The 13,815-nt window shown below is 37.4% G+C and overlaps 3 protein-coding genes across 3 annotated transcripts in view; 1 reads left to right on the top strand and 2 right to left on the bottom strand.

The window, feature by feature from the left end:
• Positions 1–54: 54 nt before the first annotated feature.
• On the bottom strand, positions 55–3,698 carry LOC149417470 (transmembrane protein 216-like). The gene is made up of 2 exons (XM_089640315.1): positions 3,363–3,698; positions 55–2,197 (listed from the first exon to the last, which is right to left on the bottom strand). The coding sequence occupies exons 1-2, from the start codon at positions 3,580–3,582 to the stop codon at positions 2,004–2,006; spliced, it is 414 nt and encodes a 137-aa protein (XP_089496441.1). The 5' UTR covers positions 3,583–3,698; the 3' UTR covers positions 55–2,003.
• Positions 3,699–8,406: 4,708 nt separating this feature from the next.
• LOC149417469 (transmembrane protein 216-like) lies at positions 8,407–12,068 on the bottom strand. The gene is made up of 2 exons (XM_089640043.1): positions 11,666–12,068; positions 8,407–11,223 (listed from the first exon to the last, which is right to left on the bottom strand). Exons 1-2 carry the CDS (start codon positions 11,883–11,885, stop codon positions 11,030–11,032), a joined length of 414 nt encoding a protein of 137 aa, XP_089496169.1. The 5' UTR covers positions 11,886–12,068; the 3' UTR covers positions 8,407–11,029.
• A 178-nt stretch (positions 12,069–12,246) lies between these two features.
• Zyx (lipoma-preferred partner zyxin) overlaps positions 12,247–13,815 on the top strand; it is a 1,993-nt gene continuing 424 nt past the window's right edge. The window contains exon 1 of the mRNA XM_089640042.1: positions 12,247–13,815. This exon is cut by the window's right edge and continues 424 nt beyond it. Coding sequence (XP_089496168.1) covers positions 12,509–13,815 — 1,307 coding nt within the window. The 5' untranslated portion in view covers positions 12,247–12,508.

Here is a 13,815-nt window from a genome sequence, read left to right as displayed (position 1 = left end):
ACTTTTAAATTGTTTTGTTAAAAATTTAGTTCTTAAATAAATTCCAAAAACTTCTTTAGGCTATTACATCATTTTATTGTATTTTGAAAATTGGATCAAATATACGTTTACCATTGTTTTCTTTTTAAAATTTTGTTTTTTTATAAATCTTTTCGTTAAAGTTTAACTTAAGCTAGGAAGTGAATATACAGGATAAGTAAATCAGACACAAAATTACGCATTAAATTTATTAATGTACCTACCGCTCCTCCGACACGAAGCTGGTTTCAATAGATTTCAAACATAACAAAGAAAATAACAATGTCTATATTTATTATGTACGCATATTAACATATATTACTAACAAAAAAATTACACTTTAACGGGAATCAAATTCACAACCTCTGAAACTCAAGTAAGTCTTCATCTCAACTAAAATTTTTTATGTCAATACCACACAAGAATCCCCTCTGCTCCTAGATGCTTAGAGCCAGTGGGATTATGGCATCTCCGATTGGGGTATGTTGTGAGGCTTAATTTGGTAAGGTGGGAGAAGTACCTGGCTATTCATATCCCGTCACCAAACATGACTAAAGCCATTTCAAGCAACAGTTCGATTCTGATTGGCAGTTTTCACCATGACGATTCTGAGAATATCTTCCACTCTGGAATATACACTACAGACTTCAGAGCAGTTCAATAAATACAAATAACAGATATATGGACATACCAAAACAACATTCAAAGAATAATTATAAAATTTCACTTCAATCAATGAACGTACATAATTAGACTTAGGATTAATTTGGATTTGAGAAACATTCGCAAGCAAGGAGAGTAGCTGGAGGAATGCTGACATATTTTTTTAAAAACCATTAATTTTATTGTGGTCCACAATTTTACTCCTATAATACGTATTATATTATGTGCTACTAATTATTTTATACAGGTTAATTTTTTATTAAATGTGGTAGTTCATTTCATTAGAATCTATTTGTAGTCGATTATTTTTAAACATAATATTTTTTACTTTAGTGTCAAATATTCTGTAAACTTGTAAATAAATACATGATAATATGTAGTATCAAAATATTTGAATCATACTTGCGAAATTATTAGTGTTACCTTTAGTATCAACCTTTACAGCACTGCGGCATACAACTAACAAATACTTATCATAATCTAGTTTGAGGGATAACGGCAAATGTGCGCACAAAAGCAAACTGTGTCACTTTAAAATTTAGTGGAAGGATTGTGAGATTTCATTCCACATGTTCAATGAAGACCTATTATTTTGTTCACTCATGAGTCAATAATTTTGCGCTAAGATCACTTCACAACATTCAAATTCACTCATTCCAAAAATGTATATATGTGAACCGGTGGTGAAGTTGACGTCAACTGCAAACCATCATGATGGTTTTTATTTGACATATGCAGTATCTGTCAAATAATTGCGTGTGTAACATCACCCCATACATGTCAAATAATTGCGTTTGTAACATCATCACATATGTAAAATCATTGCACACGTCACATCACTGCTTATGACATCCGGAAATGCCATTTAATGGCGGCAATAAACATGCAGCGGTTGAATTGAAATACGATCTTTCAATCTAAGGGAATTTATTGTCCTGCAATAAAAACAGTCTCATTGCACATCTCGAATGCCCCATGTTTGTGTACGAAAATGTAATTTCCACCAGTTTTTTTGTTCCTTCTAAACTTTACAATGGCGATCTTTTCATCACAATCTATCCCATCACGCGGCACTTGTTTTAGTGAAACTTCATGGCATACATTACGACATCTGCATGCGGGGACAGCCGCCGATGGATCACGTAAAATGTGACAGTCGCGTAGAAAAGGTTAAAGTGACCAAATAAGGTTTACACGGTGATAGATTAATATTTACGTTATGTAAGAAGAGATTCACAAGAAGTTTTGGTTGTTGGAGCAATGTGTAGGAAGTTCTTTACACAAGGATTCATATTGCTACCAGGGGTTCACCGGGAAAGCCGCTAATCATAGGAAATGGGACGGCACATGGTGATGACGAAGAGAAAGGCGAAGAACAACTCGGTGGCCTGGAGACACAGCATGAGACCACACAGGATCCGCTCCAGTTTAAGAGGGTGTGTCTGGAAGGCCAGCAGGAAGACCACTAACATGGCTGATGGAACTGTCAGTAATATGGACAGGTACACTGGTAAACCTGCAAACACAAATATACATGCTATATTAAATTATAAAATCATATTCACAAAGCAAAAACATCATATAATAAAATTCTTTAATAAATTACCAGAAATCATAACATTCATTCATAATTATGTACTCTAAAGAAGTCAAATTACAACTAAGTACACTTAAAAGTTGATCAAAAAAAGTTAACAAAATTATTTGCGTCCGCATCAATGCTTTTAGAACGATAATCAGTTCTAGATAATAGAAATAAGGGAGATGGGCCATTAATTATTAGTCAGAAACCGCGTGTACAACATGCGTCACCAACATCGTTCACCCATATGACTGCGAATTGCATCTACGCACAGCAGCGCCCCACCTTTGTTTCTAACTACATCAAATGCATAACTTTCATTGGCTCTTTGATAGTTCATGCATTTTGGTTATAGCTTGGTGACAGCCGGCATATATATCCCTTTCGTTTCTATTATGGTTCTACTAATGTAATTTAAACCGCATTTTACTATAATAGTAATTTCGCTAATTTGTGTTTTAACACTAATATCCCCGTCTCGTGAACGACGACGATCATTCTTTACTCATGGTAAACCATTCTGGTTTTCCTATACGTTACCACCTACATATTCTATTTCTCTAATTTCTCATTACACAACACTAAATAGTGACTTATATTTATGTAACTTTTGACCGGTAGGTGGCTGAGTATAATATGTTGCAGGCGTAGTGTGTTCAATTCCTCGGCTGGCTAAGTCCTCCATCACAACACAAGCAACATTTTCCGCTTACTGTGGTGGTAGTAGGAGATTTTCAAATATTGTCAGGTTATTCATAACCCGGAAATGTTTGTATCTATTGTCCTGATGGAGGGATGGTCCTTCAGAAACCCGCCGATAGTTTAAATAAATTTTGTTTTTTAAAACAGTATTATTTCTGTAATATATTCCTTACTACCCCCGTCTCTCTTGAAGCTATCTCTAGCATTGTAATGAACATTTCTGCACTTATTGGTTAACAGTTTCTACGAATATTTTTGGGATACATAAATATTACAGCATGATGAGCAAATATTTATATCACATCAATAATTATTCATAGAAAGTTTCTGAATGAGCTATCATCTTCCAGTATTCTATGCAACATTATAACAATTATTGACATTAAAAAAAACTCACTGCGATCACCCAAACTTCCTCTTCTTCCTAATACAATTCTAATAGATTCAATAACACACAGTGCGACTAACAACCCCCCCTCTTTAGCGAGAGTGTTTTCTGGATAAGGGAGATTGACAGCTTTGAGAACCCCCATCCCCAACTCAACGGCTGCATAAAGCCCAAAGTAAAAGAAATTCAAATACAACAGAATTTCATAAGTTAAACTTGCATTCACCATTTTGACAATCAACTTTTTTTAATATTGGCAATTAATATAGCGATTGTATAATTAAATTTTAATGCCGTAATTAATATTCAAGTGCGTAAAATGTTCTGAAGATTGGAGCCACTGTGTCTGTCACTAATGAAACTTTAAAGTAGTTATAAATAGATCAACCGGGTGCTTCACTCTATTCCTGTTTTGTTTAGGTTTATTTCAGTCAAGTTGACGATGTGACACTATTATAGTACTGTCCATTTTATACTTTCTACCAATTATTAAACATTCAGCAGCGTAAGCCTAGTTAAATTAGTTATTTATTTTTCACTTTATGATGGAATCATGTAGTTTGTATAATTGCTTTATATAATTGCAAACAATTTACCTGGGGTCCGTATAATATTTCTGCTGTCCGTATAATTGCTTTATATAATTGCAAACAATTTACCTGGGGTCCGTATAATATTTCTGCTTCAGTTTATCAGCAAATCTTTTCTGATTATTTTCAATTTATAGTGAAGTTTTACTTCCACTTTATAATAACAACACCTATCTGATATCCTGAAAATGTTGTTTTAATCTCGAATGGCATGAGTTTAAGTTAGAAAACACACGGAAAAATAAATAATAATAATAATTCCAACATTCTACCCTCCAAAAATCATCCCTCCCACTTACCTAATAAAATTTAAGATTGCTAGTGAATGACATGAATGTGTCGAAACTGGTAACAAATAAATAAAAAAAAATCAATTGACAAATAAATAGTGTGTCGGGCTCTCGGAGCAGCCTGACGCGTTTTGGTCGGTCTCGTCTTTCTTCGACAATTACAAGGGATATTTCATACATTCCGCCCTTAAAAGTGTCAATAAATGTTCCTTACTGTGTTCAAATTGCTTAAGTGTACTAAAAACTAATTTTACTGTGACCAGTGTGGACGTATAACGACTTTAAGAATAGGTGACAAATAATATTGTTAATCCTAAGATGTGTGAATTCCAATGTGTATAATACGAGACCAGTGCTTTGAACATTCACCAGATGTGATCATCCCTTCGGCCCTTGCCCCTTGCCCCTCGTCCACCCGCACCAATACTGCAAACCCCGCTGTCCGACGCATACAGTGCGGTTATAGAATGTGGGCCATATGACATTGCCTAGGCCACAGAATCGTCGTTTCTCGGAATCTACCCTTAACCCGGACAAGAAGAGAGTCATTTGGCGACTCATGCAACCCCTGCCGCAACCTCCGCTCCCCACCGCTCGTGCCCTTCCGCGCGTGAAATAATGACATCGGAAATGAAGGATGAAATCGGACTGAACCCGCGCTCTTTGGTTTGCTGTCTACATGGAGTGTTTTAAAACAATTATACAGTGATAAAATATCTATTTTTAGTGGTAGTTTATTTGTTTAGTCATTCTGGAACAGTTTTTTCTTTGGTTATGTTTAGGATTAAGTTAAACGTTATATTAAGCGTATAAATTTTTTTTTTTTTTTTATGTGTGTAACGATATGTTAAGTTGTATAAGTAAGATGTTTATGTAGTACTTGGAAGGGAATGGCCGACAAAGATGTCGATGAGGTTCGCAATCCATCACATCGCCAACCCTTCGGTGGCGCAAAGAGGAGGACGGAACGTGATCAATGTCGAATTGGTACATGGAACATTAGAGGAGGAATGGAAAGAAAGATGAACGAACTATGTGATACAATGGTGAGCAAATGTTTGGACGTACTGTGTATAACAGAGAGTATGAAAAAGGGTAGCGGTACAATGCAGCATAATGATAGGCTCGTCATTTGGTCTGGGAGACCAGATACGGAGAGGGCTTGTCAAGGTGTTGCAGCGCTACTGTCTCCCAGAATGATTGAATGTATGTTGCAGTATGAATGTGTAAGTCCGAGAATAATGTGGATCAGATTTAAAATCGGTTTGACAAGGGTGTTTCTTGTTATTTGCTACGCCCCTGTCAATTCTGAAAGCGATGAAGTGAAAGATGATTTTTGGACTGGTGTGAATGATGTAATGAGACTAAAAAATATGAACGAAAGGATTATAATGGCAGGCGATTTGAATGGGTGGGTGGGAATTAGACGTGACGAATTTGATTCGGTCTTAGGTATTTTTGGGGATAAAAGAACGAATGACAACGGGAACAGAATACTTGAAGTATGTTTAGAGTGGAACCTGTTTGTGTCGAATACTTTCTTCGATCATAAAGGTATCCACCAATATACGTGGGAAAGAGGAAATGAGAGGTCAATTATTGATTTTGTAGTAATTGACTCTAGGTTGAGAGCTGTTACCGAGGACACAAGAGTTTTCAGAGGGGCTGAGGTCGAAACTGACCACTTTCTTGTAGTGTCAAGAGTAAACCTCTTTCGCGGTTGGCGCTCTAAAGTGAAAACGGTACTAACTCCAACAAGAGTCAAAATAGAAAAACTACAAAATGATAATGTGAGAAGTAAGTATATGAATTGTGCAGAGATAAGATTGAATGCGAAGGAAATGGATGGTCTAAGCATAGACGAAACATGGAACCACATAAAAGTGTGTCTTTGTGAATCTGCTAGAGAGGTTTGTGGAATAAGTACGCAAGGTAGGAAGAAAGGTGATGCATGGTGGGATGATGAGATTAAAGCACTGGTCTCAGAGAAGAAGAAAGCATGGTTATGTCTGATTGCGGCTGGCAGTGCTTCCAGTGAAGAGAAGTATCGAGTGAAAGAAGTATATAAGGAATGTAAGAAAAAAGTAAGAGTTGGAGTGAAAGAACGAAAGAAACGCCTGGAAGAGGAAGAAGGAATGAAAATGACAAACCATTTCCAAGAAAACATTAAGTTGTTTTGGAAAGAAGTCAAAAGGTCCCGGAGTGGCCCAGAAAACGGAAGCATGAAAGTGATAAAATCAAAAGATGGAAAAATGTTGACGAATGAGGAAAAAATAAAAGAGAGATGGATGAATTATTTCGAGGAAGTCTTTGAAAGCGAAGTGAGTGACAGTGATTCCAGCGGTGAATCAGATATGAATGACGATGGAGTGAATGTTACCGAAATTAGCATGGATGAGATAGAAAGTTCGATTAAATGTATGAAGAATGGTAAGGCTGTCGGGTTTGACAATATTGCTGCTGAATATTTTAAAGGAGGTAGCCGTATAATTCTCACATGGTTGTGCAATCTTTTTAACCAATGTTTAAAGGAAGGTTATACGCCTTTAGACTGGAGAAGGGCTGTGATAATGCCATTATACAAAGGTAAAGGGTCACGTATGGAATGTGGGAATCATAGGGCTATTAGCCTGCTAAGTTCAGTTGGCAAGCTGTATGGTAGAATTTTGATTGAAAGAGTAAGAAAGGAAACAAAAGATAAAATATGGGATGTGCAAGGTGCTTTTATGAGTGGAAGGGGGTGCATGGACCAGATCTTCTCATTGCGTATGCTCACTGAGAAGTTTCTGGCAAAAAACCAGAAACTTTTCTGTGCCTTTGTAGATCTACAAAAAGCATACGACCGAGTCGACAGGAAAAAGCTATGGAAGGTGTTGTCCAAGTATGGAGTGAATACATATCTGACTCAGGCAATCGCGTCTCTGTATGAGGGAAGCGTTGCATGTGTTAGGGTAAACGGTGGTTTTACGGGGTGGTTTGATATCACAAAAGGTGTTAAACAAGGCTGCGTAATGTCACCGTGGTTATTCAATCTATACATGGATAATTGTATGCAAGAATTGAAAGAGGTGGGATTGGGCGCGAATTTGAATAATTTGAAAGTATGTTGCCTGTTGTATGCTGATGATGCGGTGCTGATTGCTAATAGTATAGAAGATCTACAGTCTCTCGTGTCTAGGATGAACGAAGTATGCATGAAGAATGAGTTAATGATGAATGTAAGTAAGTCTAAAGTAATGGTGTTTGAAAGAGAGAGTACGAAAACAGTGTGCAATATAATTGTGAATGAGGAATACTTGGAGCAGGTGGATGAGTTTGTGTATTTAGGAAGTATGTTTACGAGAGATGGGAAGGCTGACAGAGATATTGAAAGAAGGGTAAATGCAGGTAATTCCGTTAATGGAGGACTGAACGCCGTTGGCGCTAACAAAAAACTGTCCAAAGAAGCGAAGTTAGCAGTCCACAACGGAGTGCTGGTACCTACCTTGATGTATGGAAGTGAGGCATGGAACTGGCAAAGAAAGGATGAAAGTAGATTGAATGCTGTTGAAATGAGATCCCTGAGGCGTATGTGTGGTAAAACCATGTTTGATCGTGTGAGGAATGTGGAGATCCGCAAAGAGTGCAAGGCTGATGTAAGCGTAATGAGTAAGATTAAGAAAGGGACGCTTAGATGGTTTGGGCATGTAGAGCGAATGAGCGAAGATAGGAGTGTAAGGAGGATATATGATGCAAATGCGAATGGTAGCAGAAGTCGGGGACGCCCGAGGAAGACATGGCACGATCAAGTGAATCAGATACTAGAGGCGGGCCATGTCAAGAGTCAGAATAATAGAAGAGTATGTATGAGACGATGTATGAATGTGAATGAGGCAAGAAGTGTGTGCCAAGACCGAGTTGTTTGGCGGTCCGTCCTCTCTGCCTACCCCTGCGGGGAAACGGTGTGATGGTTAGTTAGTTAGTTAGTTATAATTCCCATTGAATAAATTTGAAATATGGGTTGAAGTTATTTTTGTGATAACATATTTTAATTAATTATTCAAAATTTTCGCCAATATCGTGGTTCACTTCCATTCCTCCTGACAAAGATATTAAAAGTGATGAATCAAAATAAAACAATTCCTCTCACATGTGAACATTTTATTTTGAAATATGAATAAAATACTGAACAAACATTTCACTAAGGATTGGCTCGCCATCTTGGATTTATTGCTTCCTAACAATCTCTAGCATATGAGTTGATACACACATTGATGGGGGCATTATAATATTACACATATTTGAACAGAGAGATACTTATATCCTTAAATTAATTTTCTTAACAATATTGGTGTATATTAATTATTTATCATCAATAATTCTGAATTTTATTCATTGATGGTTCATTGAACCCTCACATATACAGACATAGTAACACATGCTCGGGAATAATACATTCAATACATACATACATGTGCTCGGGAATAATACATTCAATACATACATACATGTGCTCGGGAATAATACATTCAATACATACATACATGTGCTCGGGAATAATACATTCAATACATAATTACATTATTATGGTGGGTGGATTTTCATATTGTCACATTTACAATTTATTCCTTAAATAAGAAGAAAAACAAATACAGTATTAAATGCAACGTGGAAAGTTTGATTTGGGAAGAATAAAAAATTATGTTCTTAATTCACCTTATTGTAATAAATAACATAAATAAGTTGTAAAGTTAACTTTTAGCATAAATAATTGACTAGCTAGACAACAATATACAAATAGTCATAGTAAACACATGCTTGTTTTTTTTTGTTGATAAATCAGTTGTACAAATTTTAAATAAAACTTTTGAGACCAATTTTATTATTTATCTGGGTTCAAATTATTACAGACACTAATTTAGATTTGATCTTTTAAATAAAGTAGGGTTGCATGTTACTGTATTCCTGTGCTGCAAAATACAAAATCATTGGAATTTTATTATTTTGAGTTTTCATTTGATTTTTAACTCTTACAAGGTTTGCCGAAAAGGATACTAAATTTAATTAGAAAACTAAAAATAAAGTATAATATAGAAATACATCACAGAGAATATAAATGCATGTTAAAAATAATAGTTAATTGATAAAAGGATGCACTGGCAATCAAAACATTATTCATTAATAATAATAATTAATTGCACTTGGATTGGGTCTACACATAAAGTTACATAATACATAAATATAATGTTCCTAATTGGACAGCAATTTATTTCACACACATAAACTCTATTGGACGTGGGTTTGATATCGCACCTTTCAAATAGCAGTGACACAACTCAAAAACAAGTTACTTTTACATAATAATATCTAATTTCACAGCATATAAACTGTAATGCAATTTAATTTGTTTATCTAAATTTTATGAATTTTCCATATTTAACTTATTCACCACTTTTAAAATCAGGGCCAAAAAACAACACTTTTTGACTTGTGTAACTGATATTGGTCAGGTACAATATTATTTTGTAAATTAGTCTACAACCTCTGATGATTAATGAGGACACAAATGAAGCATGATATAAAGATATGTATTGTCAAGCATCAATATGGTCAGTTCTTTCATTTGAATCAATCTATTATTTTTTTCTCGCTCTATAAAAATATTTGAGAATCGAATTTTTGCAACATTAACCTATAATAGTAAATACTCATATCTTATATTGTTAATTTACTTCAATAATTGATTTTATTATTTGCTTCAATATGTGTTGTCTTTAAATATGACTAGCACCACTCAAATAATGATCATATCATTGAATATTGGTCAATTCTCATTGTTCTATCTTTATACTATGTCATACAACACAAAGATATGTCCGAAAGCTACAAAGGTGCACGGCAGGGAAAAGTGTTAACGCTATTATTTATAATGCAACAATCTTATACGATTAAACGATTATGATCAACACAATTCAAATTAAACATCTTGCATTCCGAAAAGTCTGTCCCATATCTAATACATATTATGATACAGTAATCCCTCATTATTAAAAACCGTAAATGCAGATGACAGCTTTACGAAAGACACATTTACTTTCAACAAGAATAATATATACATATTCATTGTAGCAAAGTTTACACGGTGAAAAAAATCATAAAGCTTTGCTTTCTTTCAAGATTTTTTTGCATTTCTTCACGGGGTTCAAATAAACTTTGAATCCCTCTTTTAACGGGAGTCGATGAGCCGTGCAAGCTTTGACCCTCTATATTACAACATTTTAATTTGTATATGTTATTTCTTGAAAATAAAGCGTAATATCCATTCTAAAAATAAATGTGTCACTTACACAATTTTAGAAAATAGTGACTGTACGAATTTTTCTGTAGAAATATTCAATTACGGCCATTTAGGGTGTATTTGAAAGATCGTTTCAAATGTAATATTAATTAAGTCTGTATTAACTATAAAACAGGGATATTACAATAAATGCACGCCACTTGAAAAATACACCAACCACCACCTGACTGGTAATATAACTATTTATCGCATTGATCACAAGTGTGATTTTAATAAGAAATTACTGTATAATATTATGTAGGATTGTATGAGAAGTATTTTGAACTTATTTGTCCTTGTTGACATTAATTTATGTAATAGTAGAGACATGGTCTTGCAGCGGAGATTTCCATTGTAACTTTTCTTTCTGATGTTTACGTGCTTCATTTATGAGGGAGACCTTACAACTGAACTGCGGAACAACTTTAGGCGACTTCAATAACCGTTTTGATCTAAATCGTGATTGTTGCATCGCTAATACTAATCATAGGACGGGGGTCGGCACATGGTGATAAGAAAGAGGAAGGCGAAGAACAGCTCCGTGGCGTGCAACGTCAGCAGCAGCGCGCACAGGATGTACTCCAGGCGCAGGATGAAGGTCTGGAAGATGAGGAAGTAGGCCACCGCCAGGGCGGACGGAATCGTAAGGACGATTGAAATGCACACGGGTATACCTGGAAACAGAAAGTACGGTAAATTCTGTTTTTACACAATTTTGATATAACACAGTCAATAAAACAATGGAAATGTCCGTTTTTATTAAAATTCTTCCAAATTTTCAATACTTAATGTACTGAACATTTTTAACACAACTGTGGAATGTTTCACTGTGTAATAGAAGAAATTAGTGTAATTTAGATGTTCAGTAAAACAAATTCAATATATAATATTAAGAATATAACTATTTCACCCATTGGATGCGTTATTCTGCTGAAACCACCGGTTTTATTTCTTCTTTGGACATAATTAATATATTTGTATATATAATTTTAACAGTGGTACAGACATGAAGCGAATACCAATTTCGCTATTATTTGATTTTAATTCGGTGGGATTCCACTTGGGAACCATGTAGCCAAATTACTAAAAAAACAAGGCGTTGAATAATGGACTTACTTCGATCACTCAGATTTCCTTTTCTTCCGAGTATAATTCTAAGAGACTCCACAAGGCACAGGGCGAGCATCAGCCCTCCCTCAGTACCTAGGGTGTTCTCGGGGTAAGGGAGGTTCACGGCTTTCAGAACACCCATCCCCAATTCACACGCAGCGAACATTCCAAAGTAAAATGAATTTAAATACAGCAGAATTTCATAAGTCAAACTTGAATTCACCATTTCGTCGATTTACATAAAATTTGTGTAAAAAATGGACAAAAACTATACGTTTAGACCAATATTCGAGAGTGTAAAAGTTTCTGAATATCTGATCGGCTACAATGTTGTGCTACAAAATGTAGCTTAGTTAAAAATAGACCAAATTCCGGGCGCTTCTCTCTATTCCCGTTTGTTTGGATATTATTTCTGTTGATGTTTTGACATTAACGTAATGCTGCCATAGCCGGATTCGTATTTCAGTTTTTAATATTTAAATAGATAAGAACCTAATTTTGGTATTTCTGTGGACAATTTGAAATGGAACCAAGAACTACTTTCTCTGTGGAAAATTCCGATTTCGTGTGTGACATCTATGGTGACATCCATAGATAAGGAAAGTGACGGCTGCCCAAATGATAAGGAGGGGTGTGGCTGAGTTTAAGGATAAAAATGATGCACTTTGTCGCCTATCTGAAGATACGGCGCTGACTAATTTTGACGCGTCTGTACAGTCATCACTTAAGAATGATTTTGTTTCTGTCGAGTCAATGAAACAGTTGTCTGGATGTGTTTGAAGTGAGCTGTATTCCGTGTTTGTTTCTTGTCAAACTTTCTGTGTTCACGTTTTCATAATATACGCAAATATGGATCCGCTGGCGCAACAATTAGCGGAGTTGAACATACTTAATAAGGAGATGCACCACGGTTCCTCGGGACATTATGGGCAGTCCCCGGGGAAAAAAGTGGCTCCTGCTGTTCCTCCCAAACCGAAGAAATCACAGCCCCAAGTTCCGCAAAGTTACAGTGTCAAAGCGGCGTGTGAACCGTCCTATTCCACCAGACTTCAAGGCAGCAGCGAAACCTCAGGCAGCTATCTATATTCTAATGTTCCTCCCATGAAGATGAACTATCAAAACACCGACTATAATAAACCATACAGGCCTCCAGCAAACGTGAGGAGTGGGGATACTAGGTTATATAGTAACGTTTTGCCCCCCGGAGGCACCAATCATGTCTACAGCAATGTGGGCCTCTATGGCAGCAATCCCAATGAAGAGTTGCCGCCACCACCTCCCCAGGATATGCAAGCGGGTGGAGGGGGCACCGGGTCCGGCTACATAGAGTGTAACCCCACAATAGAGGACATGCCCCCCCCTCCATCCCCAGTGAGCTCAAGCTACAGCGAGTTGCGTCGAGCCACGGACACCGGATACACGCCCGTGCCCAGCTTCCCACCCTCCAGCTACCAGCCCGACTATGGCACCTACGGGGGCTCACAAGCTTCCTCCACCTACGAGTCGCTGTACGAACCCATCAACCCCCGCCCACCCAGTCAAATGTCCTCTCGGTCCAACTTCTCCCTGTACGCGCCCTACGTCAGCGGGACTCAGGGCGCCACGGCTCAAGCACCGCCCAAGGAAGCGGAGGTGGACGCACTCACCAACCTCCTGGTGCAGTCCATGGGGGGGGGAGACTCCCAGGACATCGACATCTACGGAATCTGCGTCAAGTGCGGAGAGAAGGTAATCGGAGAGACCTCTGGCTGTACCGCCATGAATGAAGTTTATCACATACAGTGCTTCACTTGCTGCCATTGCGCAATCAACCTTCAAGGAAAGCCCTTCTACGCCCTGGACGGGAAGCCATACTGCGAGGAAGATTACTTGAATACTCTGGAGAAGTGCTCCGTCTGCATGAACCCCATCCTGGACAGAATACTGCGCGCCACGGGCAAGCCTTACCATCCCACTTGCTTTACGTGCGTGGTGTGCGGGAAGAGCTTGGATGGGATCCCCTTTACGGTGGATGCGACCAACCAGATCCACTGCATCGAGGACTTCCACAAGAAGTTTGCCCCGCGCTGCTGTGTGTGCCGGCAGCCCATCATGCCGGAGCCGGGGCAGGACGAGACGGTGCGTGTGGTGGCGTTGGACCGCAGCTTCCATATCTC

This window comes from Hesperophylax consimilis, chromosome 15 (genome assembly GCF_061612785.1).
Source record: "Hesperophylax consimilis isolate HC1 chromosome 15, BYU_Hcon_1.0, whole genome shotgun sequence".
NCBI classification, from domain to species: Eukaryota; Metazoa; Arthropoda; class Insecta; order Trichoptera; family Limnephilidae; genus Hesperophylax; species Hesperophylax consimilis.
The sequence above is the reverse complement of the archived record's forward strand: the minus strand, read 5'-3'. Positions and strand labels throughout refer to the sequence as shown.